Source organism: Drosophila miranda, chromosome 3 (assembly GCF_003369915.1).
Source record: "Drosophila miranda strain MSH22 chromosome 3, D.miranda_PacBio2.1, whole genome shotgun sequence".
Taxonomy (NCBI): Eukaryota; Metazoa; Arthropoda; class Insecta; order Diptera; family Drosophilidae; genus Drosophila; species Drosophila miranda.
The window spans coordinates 19,013,720-19,032,034 of NC_046676.1; the positions used below are offsets into that span (position 1 = coordinate 19,013,720).

Sequence of the window (18,315 nt, forward strand, 5' to 3'; positions counted from 1 at the left end):
ACGTTATATAAAGAAGAAGGCGGAAGATCAAAAACGAGGAATATGTAAAATGGAACTTGAGCTCGTCAGTATATTTGCGGTATATTTTTTTAATGAGACGGTATGTTTCGGTGCTGTTCTGAGGGTCATACTGTAGAAATACTGGTTTTCGCCGCGCTCCCATGGTATTTTTGTCAATTTCATCAATCTATTAATTTCATTTTCAATGTTATATCAAAATCCAATAAATGCAAGTATTTCGAATAGACCAATCATGTATAGAATTGATTCATCAATCGTACAAAATTGAGTGGGCATGGCTAAATGTTCCATATAGATGGTATTATTCAACGGAACAAAGAATATGAGGAATTGGTCGTTTTTTTTTAATTCGCCGCAGTTCGCCCCAGTTCGCCTTAGCAACAATGAGTCTCATTCCATACACAAATGTTGCGCATTCCATACACAAAAGTTGCGGCAACATTTACTTGAAAACCGTATTTTAGTCAAAATAAAATACATTAAGATAATTAAAAGAAACAATCTTGTAGAAAATGCATTTATCTTTGGGATAAAGCTAAGTGGGCAAATCTATATAGCTTGAAATATAGGCAATACCCGATTCGCCGCAGTTTCGCTTTTGCAACAATGAGTCTCATTCCATATACAAACATGTTGCTAATTCCATGCACACATACCCTGGGGGAAATGGATGTTATAGAATTGAGACAATGTTTGTCATCCCAGGCTCAGTAGGTATCAGGATCGAGATAAATATATACAATATACTAATAATGTACTTGAATATGTCTAAAGAATATCAATTTGAAAAAAGGTCTTTATAAATCACGTTTCATCTTCATATAAAATTAACAAAATAGGGTGCACAAAGGCCTATACACGCATCATGTCTTCAAATACTAGCAACACTGCGACTTTTTTTTTTGTTGAACTATTTTGTTTAAACCTTGTTTTAGTCAAAATATAGTAAAAGCAAGGACTAAAAACTAACCAATTGTGTAGAAAATTGATTCATCAATGGGCTAAAATTATGTGGGCACGGCTAAATGTTCTATATATCTAGTAATATTCGACGGAATATCAAAAACGAGGAATATGTAAAATAGAACTTGAATTCGTCAGTATATTTACGGTATATTTTTTAAATGAGACGGTATGTTTCGGTATATTTCTGACGGTCGGACGGTATATTTTATCGATGTATTAATCGAATCGAGACGGCTGTGTTTATGTGAATAAATTATTATTAAATTTATATTTTTGTATACATCTGTATATATCTGACGGGCGGTATATTTAATCGAGACGGCTGTGTTTGTTATGTGAATAAATTATTATTAAATTTATATTTTTGTATTAAATAAAGTCCGCGCGTGCGACCATGGATAAATTCGTGCAACGCAAACCCTCATGGAAAACAAAAACTTACGAGGCGGCCGTCGCCGAAGCAGCGCAGAAAACGCAGAGACTGCATCATGCGACACCAGTGCGTCGTCCGTTGCAGGAGCACCCGGCTTCGAATGTCACCCCGAAGCATCTGAATCAGCCTCAGAACACAGAAGGTAGGTGTTTGGAGCAGAACCCAGCCGATTAGCTGCTTGCCAAATAGCACCTAATTCTTGGCCCTCAGCCGCTTATTTTGTTTGTTACTTATGTCTATGTCACTCATTTGTTTGTTAAAGCTTTGCGCTTGCTTGCCCTGCTGAAGCTGCGCTTAGCGATCGGAGCGGCAATATAAAGGGCAGGCAAGCCACAGTTGCAATTTGGATGTCACGCATTAAAAAACATTATCTCCACAGTAGGCTTTGTATTTTTGTTGTAATATTTCGTAATCTTTTTGGATACGGAGCTATCAAAATTAGTAGTAACTAAAATATAAACAGGCAATGTGGCAAATAGATCCAGAAATCGCTAACCAAATTTGTTATTCTTGGATAGATACCATGCGTGCCTCGGAGAAGATGCCGGACGATCCCGTGGCACGCCCGATCGTTTCGCAACCGATGACTCCACGTTCCATCAGCCAAGGGCCTTCTGTGGAGACAAAAAATAATGTGACAACGCCCACGTCCAGGCCGGCTGGACTCTGGGCACGTCTACAGAATGATCTCAACAGCCCCAGCGCTTTACTTCGAGTGCGTGCCATTCGCGCTCTAAAGTAAGTAGTACCTCCATCAACGTGCTAGAGAAATTTATTTCCTTTTTTTGTCCTGCAGAAGTCCCACCAGAAGCGCATACAATGTGTTTGATGTGCCGCATACCGAACAGAGTATCATCTCTGCTGACGAGCGTAATCCCAAGCCACCACCTTCCCTCCAGGAGGTCATGAGCTCCGTTGTAGCCTACGTGGAAGTGCGTTCCGGCAACGACAATCGTTCCGCTGGTGTCAAATCGGTCATAGCCGACATGGGGGCTCAGATCAACGATCGTCTTCTGCGGTGAGTACATCGCTTCGATCCCAGGTTGAATTTCCAGCTGAAAGCCAGTTCTCGCTCTTTTTCCCTAGAAACACCACGCATGTGATCTTCAAGGATGGTCTACTCTCGACTTACAAAAAGGCCATTAACTGGAAAATACCGGTTGTCTCAGTATTGTGGCTTGAGGCCTGCAAGTCGCAACGAAGGGTTTGCGAACCCGAAAAGTTTCCCATCAGTAAACTGCACAAATATGAATATTCTGAGCTCTACGGCAAGATAAAGGTGAGTGAAGATTACTTTTTGGACGTCGAATACTTAGATAACAAGCTTTGGGTTGGTTTCCTCCTCCATTTGATATCTATATCGAGACAGCCCCGTATGCTCCCAACTTTATCAATCAAAGTTGTCAGCCAAAAGGTCGACGTGCTATTTGCAAGATATTTGTGAGGCGGGGGAAAGTTAACAGAGCGAAACTCGGAGGTAATCAATAATTTTCAGTTTATGGCAGTGTTCGAACAGAAGCATTAGCTCCACTTAATGGGTAATTCAGGGCTTAAATAGTTTCCTTTATTGGACACATAAACAAATTAAAAATGTATGTGGAAATGGTTTAGCAGATAGCCGCCGCGTAGTCTTATCAGCCACTTGTGTTGATGACCAAGATTGGCTGAAGAGCCAGCCAACGAAGGCTGTGACTGTTGCTCCGTGACACTTTTGAATATACATCAAAATGATTATTTAATCCAAAGAAATACCGAAGCAACGCGGGCCATCGGCCGTCTGAAATTGCACGTACCCCAAACATAGAGCGCCGACTATTGGGAACTCTTCGTGTCTGACAGATTCTTATCAGTGACAACCATTGTCAAGCGGTTTGTTGGTGCCGTGCGTTATCTAATTTAATTTGCGCGAGGTCTGAGGCGCTTCTTATAGGTATCGTAGGGCCAGGGCCAGGAAGTTGAACGGGCCAAGGAAGCCTGTCCAGGAGAGATGAGAGGAGTTGATCATTTGCATACATTAAGTTTTATTGCTTAAATGTTAGACGGTTTAAAAACATACGAGTCACTGGACGCTGCTGACAACTTAAAACCTAATTCTCATGCACGTCTGTTTGTATTCTTTCCGAGAATAGTACAACAAATCTTCACGTCATTTACATAACTCGCTGGAATGCGTTCGTAGATGCAGATGCACTGCAGCCCAGTCGTCAGGCATATTTATAGAACATTAAACTCTAAGTTAGATTATTAGATTCACGATTCACGGGAAACTGCTTGCTTGGCGGCGCGAGGCAGGAGAAACGTTCCACGTAGCGCTACCTGTGCCAAAGTGCCTCTGATATTTGTACAATGCTGCATGCACGCACATGCGAGTCTGGTTCTATTTACATAAAAGGAATAAGCGTTAAGTACAATGGAATCCTTGCATTACACTATTTTGTAAGTCCTGCGGTGGCGGTGCGAGGCAGGCATTTTGTAGTTTAGGTATGGGATGCCCGTCTCATGAGAGCGCCACCTCAAGGCACATCATTATCAGAAATCCAGATACAGTGCCCCACGTGGCAATCGTTCCATTTCCGCTGGCATGGGCCTCCGGCAGGATGTCGTCCGACACAATGTAGATCATGGCTCCGGCCGCAAACGACAGAGCATAGGGCAGGATCAGGTTGGCAAACGTCACCGCCACGGCGCCCAGCACACCAAAGATGGGCTCCACCATCCCGGACAACTGTCCGTACCACAGCGCCCGGCCCACACTGAAGCCGGCGGCATGCAGGGGCAGACTGACGGCCAAACCCTCCGGAAAGTTTTGAATCCCAATGCCAATGGCCAGGTTGCGGGCGCTCTCGAACGTGGATGAGTTGGAGGTGCCGATAGCTCCGAAGCTCACGCCCACCGCCAGTCCCTCGGGAATGTTGTGCACGGTGATGGCCACCACCAGCAGCATGATGCGCTTCCATTGCGAGAGTGCCTCCTGGGCGCGCTTCTCCTCCTCGGTGGTGGTGTAGGTGCACTGCTCCATCTCGTTGATGCTGCCCTTCTTGCGGCGACGGGACTCTCCGCTGTGCTGCACGCTCAAACAGTCGGAAAAGCTTTCCAGACTCTTTGAAGCGAGGCGCTCGCCGTTCCCATTCCGCTTCAGGTCCTCGATGGCAATGTCCGCCTTGTCCTTGCTCGACTGCGTCATCTGAATCATCATTTTGGTGCTGTTCAGACCCAAATACGACATCAGCTTGTCGCAGCCGTAGACGAAAAAGGATCCGAGCAGAAATCCACCGGCCACGGGTACAAACGAGTACACTCCGTACAGGTGCGAGCTCTCGGCCATTTCGATAGCCGGCTTGAGCAGGGACCAGAACGAGGCGGCAATCATCACGCCAGCCGCAAAGCCAAGGGCCGCGTCCAGCGACCTTCTCTGCGTACCGCGGACAAATATCACAAGGGCGGCACCGGCGGCCGTCAGTCCCCAGGTGAGCAGGGTACCCAACAGGGCCTGAGTTACGGGTCCGTAGCCGGGAATCATTCTGTGCTTCTGTGCTAGTCGCTGTCTGGTATTGTGATTGGATCTACCTTGTCGCGCTTCTATAAATTGGGTATGTACGCGTTGCGGTTGAGGCGACACTTATCGGAGTACTGGCAGTTGGGAAAACAAGTTTTTTAATTGTTTCCCTAGCTGTCGCTCCACTGCCAGAATCTTCTTGTCTGTTAATTGTTTACTTTCTCGTACAACAGATGCACACGCCCTCGAGCCAAAGTGCCACGTTCCGTGCACTGATTCGTGTCTAGTATTTCAGCAGAATAAACAAAGGGCTAGCAGCTGGTGAACCGAACATTAATAGCGTAGTTTTGTTCTCTAAATTTCCTCCTGTGGCGTAGTCCAGTCGTGAATGGGTGAGCACTTGTTGCTTATCGCTCACTCGAGGAAGCTTCCCGGAACAGATGTGTGTGTGTTGACCAGAATTTAAATGGGAATGCGTAATACTGTTGGGTTTACTTAGTTTAAGAGAAGAACTAATTTGAGCGCAGAGGAGTGGGAATGACTGAGCTGACAGCGCTGCCAAGAGCAATTTTTATAGGGCAGCCCCGGCTGAGAGGCTGGCAGCTGTAAAGCTATCGATAGTATCGTAGCTGTCTGCTCTATGTATATCGTCTCTAGTGGCCTATACTTGGTGATGGGAATTTTTCGAACGATGCTTTCTTTGGCGTCTGTTTGAACTTCCCACAACTATCATTTTTGTTGGACGGACATCTACTTTAGCTGAATAAATGAATTGTTATTAAAACCTTATTCTTAAAAAAACCCATAAAATATCGATGACCGGAGAGTATCTTCCCTTCTTGACAGCCAGTGAGCGCTCAAGAGATAAGCGCTAAAAAGATTAAACAAAGCCAGTAACGGCACTGATATCACGTAGTTATAAACAAATAAAACAGTGTTTTTAGCCAACGTGTGACTGACAGAGTCAGTTGCGCCAGCATCCGCCGCAGCAGGAACAATAACAAAGAGGGCATGAGCTCCATCGTAATTAAGCTGACCGACCGCACTTATTTATTTATCAACTCCTAAATCCTTTGCAGCGTGTTCGGTGCATGCAGCCGGGCTCGGAACTTGCCATACGTCCATCAAGACGCCTAGGATCGGGCAGCAAGCGAACTGCCTTGGGAACTCCAACCACAACGGCAAAGGTACGATCGTAAGGAAAACGCCACAGTAATCCTGTTTAACCCTAGTACTTTTGTTGCTTTGCAGAATGACATCAGCCGCTTCTTTGAGGCACTCAACCACAACAAGCAAATTGCCGGAGAAGACGCGGTCGAGTCGCCAGCCACTAAACTACTCAACAGGTTAGTTAGGGCTTGTCATCTTTTGAAATTGATGTCCCATAACCGATTCAATATCCACAGGATAGCCAATGGCAGCTATACGCCAGTTTCTCAGCGTCCATCTCCCTTGCAAACTGGGGATAGATTGCAAGTGCAAGAAAAACCTCATGACAGTGGTGAAAAACTGCAGGCCCAGAGAATTTTGAACTTTAATGAGAAGCCAGGCAGCGATGAGCAGCAGCCTGCCAAACCACAGCACCGCCGTAGCACTGCAGAGGCCTCTCCTGTGGCCACGCCAGTACGCACAAGTCGTCTACGCAGCTCTGCACATATTTCCATGACCAGCAATGCGGATGCTTCTCAGCCTCCTCAGCCAGAGCAACGGGTGACTCGCCGACGCAGCTCTGCATATATTCCGCTGGCAAGAAATCAGGATGATGTTCCGCCGCCTCTAGAGCCACGCACGACGCATGGCTGTAGCTCAGCTCCCAATCCCATGACAAGCATTACGGAGGCTGCTTCAGAGACAGAGCCACGAATGACACGTCGCCGCAGTTCGGCTCATATTCTCACGACTATTAATGTGGATGATCCTCCGCCTGCAGAGGCAGAGCCACGTCTCAAGCGTCACCGCAGCTCAGCCCACATTCCCATGGCCAGCAATACGGATGCAGTTGCGCCTCCACAGCCAGATTTACGAATGACACGTCGTCGCAGCTCATTGCTTCAGGCTGCCAAGGAGCCTATGGAATTGACCCCGCAAAATGTATTGGCAGCGATTGCCGAGGAGCTGTCCGCAATACATGAGGACAAGAATTCGATTGCCGAAGAACCTGCAGGAGATGCAACCGAGTCAAATTGTCAGACATCATTGATAACCAAAATGGACGAGCGCATGGCAGATGCAAAAATCCTTAACAAAACCGATTTCGTACAACATTCTCTGGAAATAAGCGTCGGAAATCCTTCTCCGTCGAGAGTTCTTTATCAGGCGGACAAGCGAGGCACCCTGTACACCTCAGAGCGTATGGACATCAGCAAGGAATTCCAGGACGTGAATTTGACTGCCAGGAAATCGATGTCCAATGTGACTATGCAAACGTCCACACTCTTAGATGAGCACTCGACCCCGCCGATGTTTAGCTCGACTCGCCTGCCAAACAGCAGGTCCAGCACCACCGTAAATCGAAGGCGCACCCAATTCGACTTGGACATGGAGGTGATTAACAGGAACATATTCAGTTTGAACGCATCCCATCGACTGTCGCTGTTGCTGGCCGATCAGGACGAGTTGGGAGAGTGGGGCAAATCAGTTGTGACGGCAGAAAAATCTCGGGCGGAGGAGAATCCCTCGAATGAACCAAAAAGGCGTCGACTATTCACGCCCAACGAAGTGGTGGTGACCCCATCCTCAAAGACAAATAAAAAACAGCGTTTAAGCTTTAGTGGAAACAATGCATCCACCCAGTCGGGGAAAAAGCGTCGTCGTTCATTGGCCGTTCCCGCCTGCCCTTCCTCCGAATCCAGCTGCCTTAGTGCTCATGTTGAACGTGAAAGCACCGACAAATTTCTCACCCCCGATGGATCTCTAAATAACGCTAACGACATTAATACTTCCTCCGGAATGAATGTAGCAGGAGTGGAGAAATCGGCGACCAGCAAACGCCGCTCACGTGTAATCCGCACACTGGTTCACACGAACATGCATCAGGGGCAGGTCCAGGTGATTCAAAAGGTTGGTAACACTGTGGAGACACCAACTGAGCCCTAACCTTGGTAGCCTAACCTCTGTAGTACGAGTTGGGTGGATAAACATAAACTCTCAATAACGCCCAACTTTAGTCAGTAGAATAGACTATAATACTAATGTAGCTTAGCTCTGTTTGTAAATTCTCGTTAATATGCATATTCAATAACCATTAATCGGCCACAAAAATTATTTATGAAACATAAACAACACGCAGTACATTTGCAGCAACCTTCATTTGTAATACTCGTTTCCCACACTCAAATAAACCGTTTCCGTATCCATATCATAATCCCCGGGGCCCTCTTTAATCTTACCCCAAATCAACTGAATTCGTTGCCTTCAACCTAAGGCCATACGGAAGTTGCGTGGAATGCGGCTGGATCCCACTGTGACCAATCGGACCACTCATTTGGTTAGCCTGGAGCCGCGCCGCACGTTGAATCTGCTTCGCGGACTCATGCGTGGCGTCTGGATAGTCAACTTCGGATGGATCCAGGACTCGCTGAATGCCGGCAAATGGTTAAATGAAGAGAAATACGAATTGAAGAAGTTCTCGCGTGCCATTGAGGTGAGTCTAGTGAAGAGCGTGAAGGGGTGAAGAGCTAGTAACTTCCTCTACTCAAATCAGATTTGCCGCACTGAGCGACAGGCCTTCGGCATCCACTACCACTGCGAGCTGTTCCGCTACATGGAACCCTTCTATGTGTCCTCCCTTTGCCGGCCCATAGAGTTCAACAACATGAAGGAGCTACTGTTGCTCGGCGGCGCCAAGATGACGGAGAATCGCTTTAAGGCAAAGTACATTATTGGCGACAAACGACGGGTCGTGGACGATCGCATTTATCTGACGCCCTACTGGGTGCTGGATAGCATCACTGCGATGCAAATCCAAAAGTTCGGCAAATACCTAATGAAGAGTGCCATTGTAACGCCCAGTGGCATACGGTACGAAGATCCACGGTCGCGTTCTACCCCCCGAAGCGACTACAATTTCGTAGATCCCCCACTGGTAATGGACAAATAGATAGACACTTTGTTTTGTTTTACCTTTGGCTGTTCTTCAGAGGAAATTCTATAAAACTAAATTATCCAATGAGTTCAAAATTTACACTACAATTAGGCCATTTTTAAATTAAAACAGACTGAATCCATACTGTTAAGTATATTTTTCTTGATAATTGACAATCAAATATAGCCGAAAAATAATAATTAAAAATCGAACAAGTTTCATTAATCAACAACTGTGGGCGGATTGGATGGAAATTAAACAAATATTTAGTCTCTTCAATGGCAAAAATGTCCACTTTATTGGAACGATTGAGGTATATTGTGTTGTCAGTGTTATTTCATTCGTTTCTTGTACTTTTTAATTCGATTCAGATTCACTTTGTACTTTGAGGCATCGTCGGCAGGGCGGGCGGTGCATGGTGTGTGGAAGAAAATGCGTCTGGGCTGGGAGAAAATAAAAGCGCTGCTGAAAATCAAAAGGCAACCAAAAAGATGTTGAAAGGGTTTTGTCTCGTTAAAAGAATAAATACAAAAATAGGGTTTTTATTTTTTGTAAATAAAGTTATCGCTTCTATTCTGGTTCTTTTTTTTCATGTATACAAAGTAGTTGTGTGTGTGTGCAAAAGGAGGGTAAGATAAATGATACAAATCAAAGAACAAAGGTTAATTTAATCGATATAAATGCTACGCGCGCTCGCTACTCAAGACATCTAGATATGATGGCACATCATATCCATACATAGTAAACTAAAGATCGATGGAGGGAGGATGGTTGAAGGAGGAGTGGTTGTGTTTCGTGTGCGCTCCTGCCAATCCACCATCGCATTCAGGCGGCTTCGACAGCGTTCGTTGACATTCGTATCCTACGAAACTCTTTTCGATGGAAAAAATTAAACTTTTGCTTCTTCTGGAACTTCATCTTATCGTTCATTTTGCTCAGGACAGGGACAGGTGTTCTTGCTATACTACTGTTGCTGTTGTGCTTGTTGCTGGTATTGTTGAGTGTGGGTTGTGTCTGCATTAGGTTGTTGATTATATGCTTGCTGCTTCTGCTTGCGCTTCCGCTTGTTACTGCTGCTGCTGCTAGTGTTGTTGAGTGGGAGCAAACCAGCTACTTCTTGCCCTTGGTGGCCTTCTCGGCGGCCTTGGTGACCTTGCCACCGGAGGCATCCTTGAAGTTGACAGACTTGATGACACCGACAGCAACAGTCTGCCTCATGTCACGGACAGCGAAGCGACCCAGAGGAGGGAACTCCTGGAAGGACTCCACGCACAGAGGCTTGGAGGGCACCAAGTTGACGATGGCAGCATCACCAGACTTGATGAACTTGGGGTTCTCCTCGGTGGTCTTGCCGGAACGACGGTCAACTTTCTCCTTGATCTCAGCGAACTTGCAAGCAATGTGAGCGGTGTGGCAATCCAACACTGGGGTGTAGCCGTTGGCGATCTGGCCAGGGTGGTTCAGCACGATGACCTGAGCGGTGAAGTCGGCAGCGCCCTTGGGTGGGTTGGCCTTGGAGTCGCCAGCAACGTAGCCACGACGCAGCTCCTTGACGGAGACGTTCTTAACGTTGAAGCCAACGTTGTCACCGGGAACGGCCTCGACGAGGGCTTCGTGGTGCATCTCAACAGACTTAACCTCAGTGGTGATGTTGGCCGGGGCGAACACAACAAGGGTACCGGGCTTCAGGACACCGGTCTCCACACGACCGACGGGTACTGTTCCAATACCGCCAATTTTGTAGACATCCTGCAGGGGCAGACGCAGGGCCTTGTCGGTTGGGCGAGCTGGGGGAGGATAGCGTCCAGAGCTTCGATGAGGGTCTTGCCGTCAGCGTTGCCATCCTTGCGCTCCACCTTCCATCCCTTGAACCAGTTCATGTTGGTAGAGGGTTCCAACATGTTGTCGCCGTGCCATCCGGAGATGGGCACGAAGGCGACGGCGGCTGGGTTGTAGCCGATCTTCTTGATGTACGAGGAGACTTCCTTCTTGATTTCCTCATAACGCGGCTCGCTGTATGGTGGCTCGGACGAATCCATCTTGTTCACACCAACGATCAGCTGCTTCACACCCAGGGTGAAGGCAAGCAGGGCGTGCTCGCGGGTCTGGCCGTTCTTAGAGATACCAGCCTCGAACTCGCCAGTACCGGCAGCCACAATCAAGACAGCGCAATCAGCCTGGGAGGTACCAGTGATCATGTTCTTGATGAAATCTCTGTGGCCGGGGGCGTCGATGATGGTGACATAGTACTTGGCAGTCTCGAACTTCCACAGAGCGATATCGATGGTGATACCACGCTCACGCTCGGCCTTCAATTTATCCAAAACCCATGCGTACTTGAAGGAGCCCTTGCCCATCTCCTGAGCCTCCTTCTCGAACTTCTCGATGGTACGCTTGTCGATACCACCGCACTTGTAGATCAAGTGACCGGTGGTCGTGGACTTGCCAGAATCGACGTGTCCAATGACGACAATGTTGATGTGAATCTTTTCCTTGCCCATGTTGGATTATAGGAGAGCTGCAGTTGCGTGTGTGTGTGTTTGGGTGAACGGGTACGGTTGTGTTGGACAGCGTGCAGCAGGTAGAATTTCGAAATCGGGTTCAACAGGAACGGTAACGTGGGGAAGAGACAAATGGGTAAACACATTTCGTTAGCAATTGGTTAGGAATTGTATTATTAATTAGTTGCAGGTTTAATGGGCACAAATAAATTTCGTTGTCTACAAATAAATCCACTAATCGGCATTCGTACTTTCGACTTTTGCTTGCGTGCTGCCAGCGCAGCCACTCAACCTAACCTCACAATCGCCGCAAAGCCAAAACGTGTTTTTCGCTCATTGCCTGGGAAGCAGTTTGAGGTTAGGTTAGGTGCAGCGCCGCATGCGATGGGAAGTGGCGGTGGAAAAAACCAGCCAGAGGGGGGAGGAAGCAGAACAGAGACAACTAATTGTTGAACAATGAAAGTACGCATACCCGCATACACATAAATATATGTACATGCAAATTTTCAACAAGAGAAACAACCTATTTATTTGAACCATTCTAAAAGCAAACTCGATTTTTTCAGTGGTTTGGTATTTATGCTATCGTCAAAGTTCTTCAGTAGCAGAACTGAAAATAATCATCATGGTAAATCGAGTTGCTAAATTGAATAAATATGCGCAAGGAAATTTCCAGCAAATTTAATCGCGTTTGTATTCACATGAACACATGTGCCTGTCCATGCGTTCGTGTGTGTGATGCTCAGTTGCCGGCCGGAGCGAGCGAGGGAGAAAGCAAAGAAAAATGGCGACGACCCATACCAATGTGAATGTGACTCTTGCAAAGGCAAATGATCGCCGCGGTGGCACGAAAGAGAAAGAAAATTTTCAAGAACCGAATGCATTGCGAGTCTTTAAACCAGACCCAAGCAAGAGGTCAAACCAAATGCATCGGAAATGTGTGTGCACCTTATTTCACAACAGCTGGCAACTGGCAGCGTGCAGAGTAAGATTTTTAGAGATTTTCGCTTGTTGCTAGGAAAGATATCCGGCCACTTGAGTCACACCATGAGTCGCCATTTTGAAATTCTATGCATATAGAGAAAGCGGAAAAATACGCGTGCGAAAACCACGTTTTCGGCACTCTGTTTCAGCGATGTTTTGTGCTTTTTACTCAGCAGAACGAGTATTAATTGATGGAGCAATTAGCGGCACTAATGAACGACCCATCGATGCCACACATGCCAAGTGGGCGTGGCGAAGAAAATTACAAACAAATTACACCATATTGCGAACTAAAATTACGCATTTTGGCGAAAATTGTTGAAAACAATTTGAAACGGTGCAGCAAGGGTCGTTGCATTGGTCACAGCACTCATTTTCTTCAAAGTGTGCACATTGCCACGTGTTTGCTTTTCGCATCACTATGCCTCCGTCAGCACCTTTCACTTTGCCAGCCTCGTTAGAGGTTATTTTTTTAAGCACACACAAATGCACCAGAACGCACATATTTGTTTATAAATGTTCATTTACTGCAGTTTCGTTGCACATATTCACTAAATCCTCTAACATATACATGTCTATACACCACAATTAATTCACTTTGGATCCAGAAACTTACTCTCGAATAAATTGAATGAGATATCACAGTCTATGCGATTCCGGCGACAGACTTGAACAAAGTGAACGAGTGTTCGGCATGCCGGAAGCCAGGAAGCCTCGTTGGCATTTTATTTATCGATAAGATATACCGTAATATACCGTCGCATTTTCAGAATATACCGTAAATATACTGACGAGTTCATGTTCAATTATATATATTCGTCGATTTTGAAATTCCGTCGAATATTACTAGCTAGCTAAGACTTCCATGCCTGAACACATAATTTTCTCCGATTAATGAATCAATTTGCTACTTGACTGGCTTGTTTTAAATACTTGACTTGTTTTCCTACTACGGCGATTGCCTTGATTGTTTTTGTCAATTTTGATTCCTTAACAACAATATGTATGATGAAAAAACGACCTTAGCCCACTTAAGCCCCCTCTGTTTAAATAATTGAACTACTTGAGGTATATGGCGGAAAATATTAACGATTGTAAATCCATGCCATCATTCATCTGAACTAAAAACCACGATATCTCTGACCTGAACTGCGCCAAGATTATCACATTTTCATTACACCCCCTTGAGCAGCCTAGGAAGCCTCGCTGGCCAACCGGAAACGCGTAAAAATACCAAAAATTACCCTTAACTTTTTACTAAATTATTGTTTTGTGCTGTTTTAGACGGTGAAACTAATCGCTTTTGTTAAGTCAATCTGAATTTTTTCTATATGCCGGCACAATTAAGTTTATTTAACAAATGTCAGGATTTCCGCCCATTGCGAAATAAGCGCTGAACACTTTCGGTATATTCAGCACTGACTTTCTTTGCTGTTGGTCACACAGTCAGTAAAGTAACGAATAGCGACGTGGCGACCGACGGGAAGGCAAAATCAATCGCTATAAAGAAATTTACCGGTCTAGTACACGGCTACATAGCACAGTTAGTCTAGTCGCAGCAGGCAGTTGTCGAGTCGAGAAATATATTTGCTTCAGATTGTAGTACTGACTAAACATGATTAAAATGCGGTGTCTGGCAGCTGCCATGCTAATTTTCGGCTACATTGCCACTACATCAGCCGCCGAGAGTGATGTCCTGGACCTGGGGGACGACAACTTCGCATCCACACTGAAGCAGCAGGAGACGACATTGGTTATGTTCTATGCCCCCTGGTAAGTGCGTGTGTGTGGTGTGAGGGGAGCGGGCGTGGCAGGTCGGGAGTGCAATTACCTTAATCAGCTTGTTGCGTCTGCTTTTTAATTAAATTGCGCTGCGAAGAATCGAATTAAAAGTACACGTCAGCGTTAAGAAGAGGGTCGAAACAGAAGAAAAAAAAAAAAATCAGCGACTACAAAGTCGGTATCAGAGCGGCCATTTTAAGAGACGTAGGGTAGAGGGCAGGCAGCTTCAACCAGCGAATGTGTCAATACAACTATCTCTTTGTTAGCGTATGAGTGTGAGTAGATTATTAGGAGAAAACTTCAAAGCTATCATTTCCAGATACGAGTGCATACGGGTTTTTGTATGTGGGCTTGCCGGCCGGTGGCCGGTGGCCGGTGGCCGATTTCCATCTCCCCGGAGAGCAGTGAAAGAGTTTTTAAATTACATTTAATCCGCGCATCGTTGGGCTTAGCAGCTCTGGAACATAAGCAGTTTAATTAGACGTTGTTAGCAATAAGATTGCATGATAAGGCAACCCAACTGATAAGTATACGCACCCCATGCTATAATTACAAACTATTCGACTTTTTGGGTAACATGTCTTCCTGTTGTCGTGATAAAAATGATGAACTAGCTAAATTTGTTCGAGAAAAGACTGTGACGTGTCCTAATAGACTTTTTCTGTTCTTATAGGTGCGGCCACTGCAAGCGCCTCAAGCCTGAGTATGCCAAGGCGGCTGAGCTCGTCAAGGATGATGATCCACCAATTAAGCTGGCCAAGGTTGACTGTACCGAGGCTGGCAAGGAGACCTGCAGCAAGTACTCAGTGAGCGGCTATCCCACACTGAAAATATTCCGTCAGGATGAAGTGTCGCAGGACTACAGCGGACCACGTGAGGCCATCGGCATTGCGAAATACATGCGCGCTCAAGTTGGACCTGCCTCCAAGAATGTGCGCTCTGTGGAGGAGCTCGCCAAGTTCCTGGACACCAAGGAGACCTCAATCTTTGGTAGCTTTGAAGACATTGACTCCAAGCTGGCGAAGATCTTCCTCAAGTTTGCCGACAAGAACCGCGAGAAGTATCGCTTTGGCCACAGCAGCGACGAGGAGGTGTTGAAGAAGAATGGTGAAACGTAAGTGATGCCATCTCAAGACTGCAAATGCGTTTATTATACTTTATACAATTTGTTCCGCCTCAGGCAATAACAAATAGCTATTAAGTTTTGTCCCTTGTCACAAATAATCAAAGTATTCGATGGCTCTTGTCTTCCGTACAGCGATAAGATTGTGCTGATCCGTGCTCCACATTTGAGCAACAAGTTTGAGGCTTCCACAGTCAAGTTTGAGGGAAGCACTGAGTCCGACCTGACCACCTTCATCAAGGAGAATTAGTAAGTGATCTCTTGTCTATATCCTCCCCCAAGCACACTCTTAATTTACGTTCGTTCAATCTCTGCAGCCATGGCTTGGTTGGTCATCGTACCCAGGACACTTCGCGGGACTTCCAGAACCCCCTAATCACCGCCTACTACAGCGTCGACTACCAGAAGAATCCCAAGGGCACCAACTACTGGCGCAACCGTGTCCTGAAGGTGGCCAAGGAATTTGCCGGCCAAATTAGCTTTGCCATCAGCTCCAAGGACGACTTCCAGCACGAATTGAACGAATACGGCTACGATTTTGTTGGTGACAAGCCCATCGTTTTGGCCCGTGATGCCAAGAATCTCAAGTACTCTCTGAAGGACGAGTTCTCCGTGGAGAACCTACAAGATTTTGTTGAGAAGCTGCTGGCCGACGAACTGGAGCCATATGTCAAGAGCGAGCCCGTCCCAGAGTCGAACGATACTCCGGTCAAGGTGGCTGTAGCTAAGAACTTTGACGATCTGGTGATCAACAACGGCAAGGACACGCTCATTGAGTTCTACGCCCCATGGTGCGGCCACTGTAAGAAGCTGACTCCCATCTACGAGGAGCTGGCCGAGAAACTGCAAGACGAGGATGTGGTCATTGTCAAAATGGATGCCACGGCCAACGATGTGCCACCAGAGTTCAATGTGCGTGGATTCCCCACACTCTTCTGGCTCCCCAAGGACTCGAAGAATAAGCCCGTAAGCTACAACGGGGGTCGCGAGGTCGATGATTTCATCAAATACATTGCCAAGGAGGCGACCACAGAACTGAAGAGCTTCGACCGTGACGGAAGGCCCAAGAAGACCGAGCTCTAAGCTCCAGGCTCTAATCTTAACTCTTACTGCTAACTGCGTCGTTAATGTGGTGTAGTGGCGGTGTAACTAGCATTTCCATATTTTTGTAAAAGTCGAATGCATTCTCTTCAAATTCTTGATGGGACAAAAATTGTATTAAATTATATATAGTAGTGATGATGATAACGCAGATGAACACAAACCCAACCCCATGAAGATGTCACAATAAACTTAAAACTTCATTTATCTACTCAACAATGAAATGAAAAATTATTTTCTTTAATTCTTATGAAGTGTTGTGGGGGTTAGGTCCTCCATGCGCTCGTCCAACATGATGCGAAACCAATCGGGAATGAAGGTATACTGGTTCCTGCCAAGATACGAAGTGTACGAGATCTCCCCCTGGATAGCATCAAACTTCATCAGATACACGGTCATGGGGCAGTCGACTACCGACATAAAGCCGCGAATCTGGTCCACCAGCCGCAGCAGGAAATTGACACAGACATGCGGTGACCAGACTTTTTCCTGCGCAAACAAATTAAAGTGTTATTTCAATCGAAGTATATTGTATATATGTACTAACGCAGTCCTTCCAAAGTTGGCGCACAGATAGCTTGTTAATGGTGTGCGCGATGGTGTCGCGGTTAACATTAGCAACGTAAATGTTTTCGATGCCCACCAGAAAGCACTTGGACCACCACTTGAGGGCGTCGCAACGGTTGTGCGTAGCCCATTCATCCACGCTCATACTGTCTGGGCGAAACTGCAGCTCCGTAAAGACATAATTTGAACTAGCAGGCGAATAAGAGCAAATTTAAACCGATTTTAAATGTACATTCAAGGCCCCATACTTACTTCCCGTCACTTCCTGTCCTAAAACCTTCGGCCAGAACTGGTGAATCGAAAATAATACGTGTGCCATTTATGCTGAAGGAAAACACTCCGTTGTATTGTCCAGTCGGTTCCATTGGGTCGCATGGTTTCGGCATTGCATTTGCATTCTCTGAAAAAAAAAATAAAATACTAAATAGTAATATTGGATGGTTAATCCAATGCCCTACCGGATAGGAAGTGCCTACGAAGGTTTGCGAGCCATTCAGCATTCAGTTCCTTCATGGGAGAAGTTTTTAGATCCTCAAGAACCACGGGGCTGATGTAAATCGTGTTTCGATACTTGGTCACGGCGAGGGTCCAGTTCTCCTTCATTTCGTAGGGAGTCCTCAAGATTAGTTCAAGAACTTCGGTGGTGCACACAATGTCGTAACTGACTTCCACCTCCAGTTTGGCGTTTAGATGGGATGTCCCAGTGCGCTCCATGTACAATAGTATGTTGTCCAAGCCTGGCTGCGATAAGAGTGATCTTCGCGGAGGACTCGACTCAGAGTCCCCCAGGTGCACTTGCAATTTGTAATTTTTTGGAACGACTACGTAGCGCAAGCGATTTGCATTGTTCTCAAATACTCCATATGGCGATAAGCTGAAGCCCCCGTGAGCCACTGGCTTAGAAAATTCTGGAAAGTCACATCGGTCCGCTTTGGTAATAACGTGAGGTTTTATATTTAATAATATTACATCAGAAATCATCATGGATTCATCTGAAAACGCAAGATTTAATTTTCCTAAAATTGGTTTTACCGTTGCTTAACAAAAAAAAAAATGGCAGCGTTAAATACTATGCGCATACTTGCAAACATATTAATGTTTCTTCCAATATACAACTTTCGTTAATCGTTCAAGGTTGCAATGTGTTGTCTAAACTGGCTTTTAACTTTTACAAATCACACTGGTTCAGCAATTACTTTGGAGGCTCTCCTGTGCTTCCCACTCCCACTCACAACAATTTGGCGCAACGCCGGTTTT

The 18,315-nt window shown here is 46.0% G+C and overlaps 5 protein-coding genes and 1 non-coding gene across 8 annotated transcripts; 2 read left to right on the forward strand and 4 right to left on the reverse strand.

Moving 5' to 3' along the window:
- Nucleotides 1–1,222: 1,222 nt before the first annotated feature.
- On the forward strand, nucleotides 1,223–9,873 carry LOC108159012. Of its 2 annotated transcripts, XM_017291885.2 has the most exons (9): nucleotides 1,224–1,562; nucleotides 1,939–2,158; nucleotides 2,217–2,438; nucleotides 2,507–2,699; nucleotides 5,996–6,103; nucleotides 6,168–6,262; nucleotides 6,323–7,976; nucleotides 8,341–8,559; nucleotides 8,620–9,873. In XM_017291885.2, exons 1-9 carry the CDS (start codon nucleotides 1,382–1,384, stop codon nucleotides 9,013–9,015), a joined length of 3,288 nt encoding a protein of 1,095 aa, XP_017147374.1. In that variant the 5' UTR covers nucleotides 1,224–1,381; the 3' UTR covers nucleotides 9,016–9,873. The 2 variants fall into 2 exon arrangements, with proteins under 2 accessions (XP_017147375.1, XP_017147374.1); XM_017291886.2 differs by lacking the exons at nucleotides 8,341–8,559; nucleotides 8,620–9,873 and adding an exon at nucleotides 8,206–8,280 and having other exon boundaries at nucleotides 1,223–1,562.
- Nucleotides 3,422–5,483, reverse strand: LOC108159015 (zinc transporter ZIP11). The gene has a single exon (XM_017291890.2). The coding sequence runs from the start codon at nucleotides 4,938–4,940 to the stop codon at nucleotides 3,918–3,920; it is 1,023 nt and encodes a 340-aa protein (XP_017147379.1). The 5' UTR covers nucleotides 4,941–5,483; the 3' UTR covers nucleotides 3,422–3,917.
- LOC117188161 (elongation factor 1-alpha 1) lies at nucleotides 9,540–13,208 on the reverse strand. Its single transcript, XM_033391595.1, is given in 3 exon segments — nucleotides 9,540–10,796; nucleotides 10,799–11,518; nucleotides 13,102–13,208. Coding segments are annotated over 2 exon segments (1,389 nt in total). The 5' UTR covers nucleotides 11,502–11,518; nucleotides 13,102–13,208; the 3' UTR covers nucleotides 9,540–10,110.
- Nucleotides 12,061–12,133, reverse strand: LOC117188525. Its single transcript, XR_004472619.1, has one exon. It is a non-coding gene; the product is annotated as a small nucleolar RNA snR61/Z1/Z11 (small nucleolar RNA).
- Nucleotides 13,209–13,974: 766 nt separating the features above from the next.
- LOC108158697 (protein disulfide-isomerase A3) lies at nucleotides 13,975–16,707 on the forward strand. Its single transcript, XM_017291232.2, has 4 exons — nucleotides 13,975–14,258; nucleotides 14,941–15,381; nucleotides 15,526–15,639; nucleotides 15,708–16,707. Exons 1-4 carry the CDS (start codon nucleotides 14,101–14,103, stop codon nucleotides 16,471–16,473), a joined length of 1,479 nt encoding a protein of 492 aa, XP_017146721.1. The 5' UTR covers nucleotides 13,975–14,100; the 3' UTR covers nucleotides 16,474–16,707.
- On the reverse strand, nucleotides 16,679–18,313 carry LOC108158698 (protein cutoff). 2 transcript variants are annotated; one of them, XM_017291234.2, is made up of 5 exons: nucleotides 18,140–18,313; nucleotides 17,517–18,050; nucleotides 17,311–17,458; nucleotides 17,039–17,246; nucleotides 16,679–16,980 (listed from the first exon to the last, which is right to left on the reverse strand). In XM_017291234.2, the coding sequence occupies exons 1-5, from the start codon at nucleotides 18,147–18,149 to the stop codon at nucleotides 16,732–16,734; spliced, it is 1,149 nt and encodes a 382-aa protein (XP_017146723.1). In that variant the 5' UTR covers nucleotides 18,150–18,313; the 3' UTR covers nucleotides 16,679–16,731. The 2 variants fall into 2 exon arrangements, with proteins under 2 accessions (XP_017146723.1, XP_017146722.1); XM_017291233.2 differs by having other exon boundaries at nucleotides 17,517–18,074.
- Between the last annotated feature and the right edge of the window lie 2 nt (nucleotides 18,314–18,315).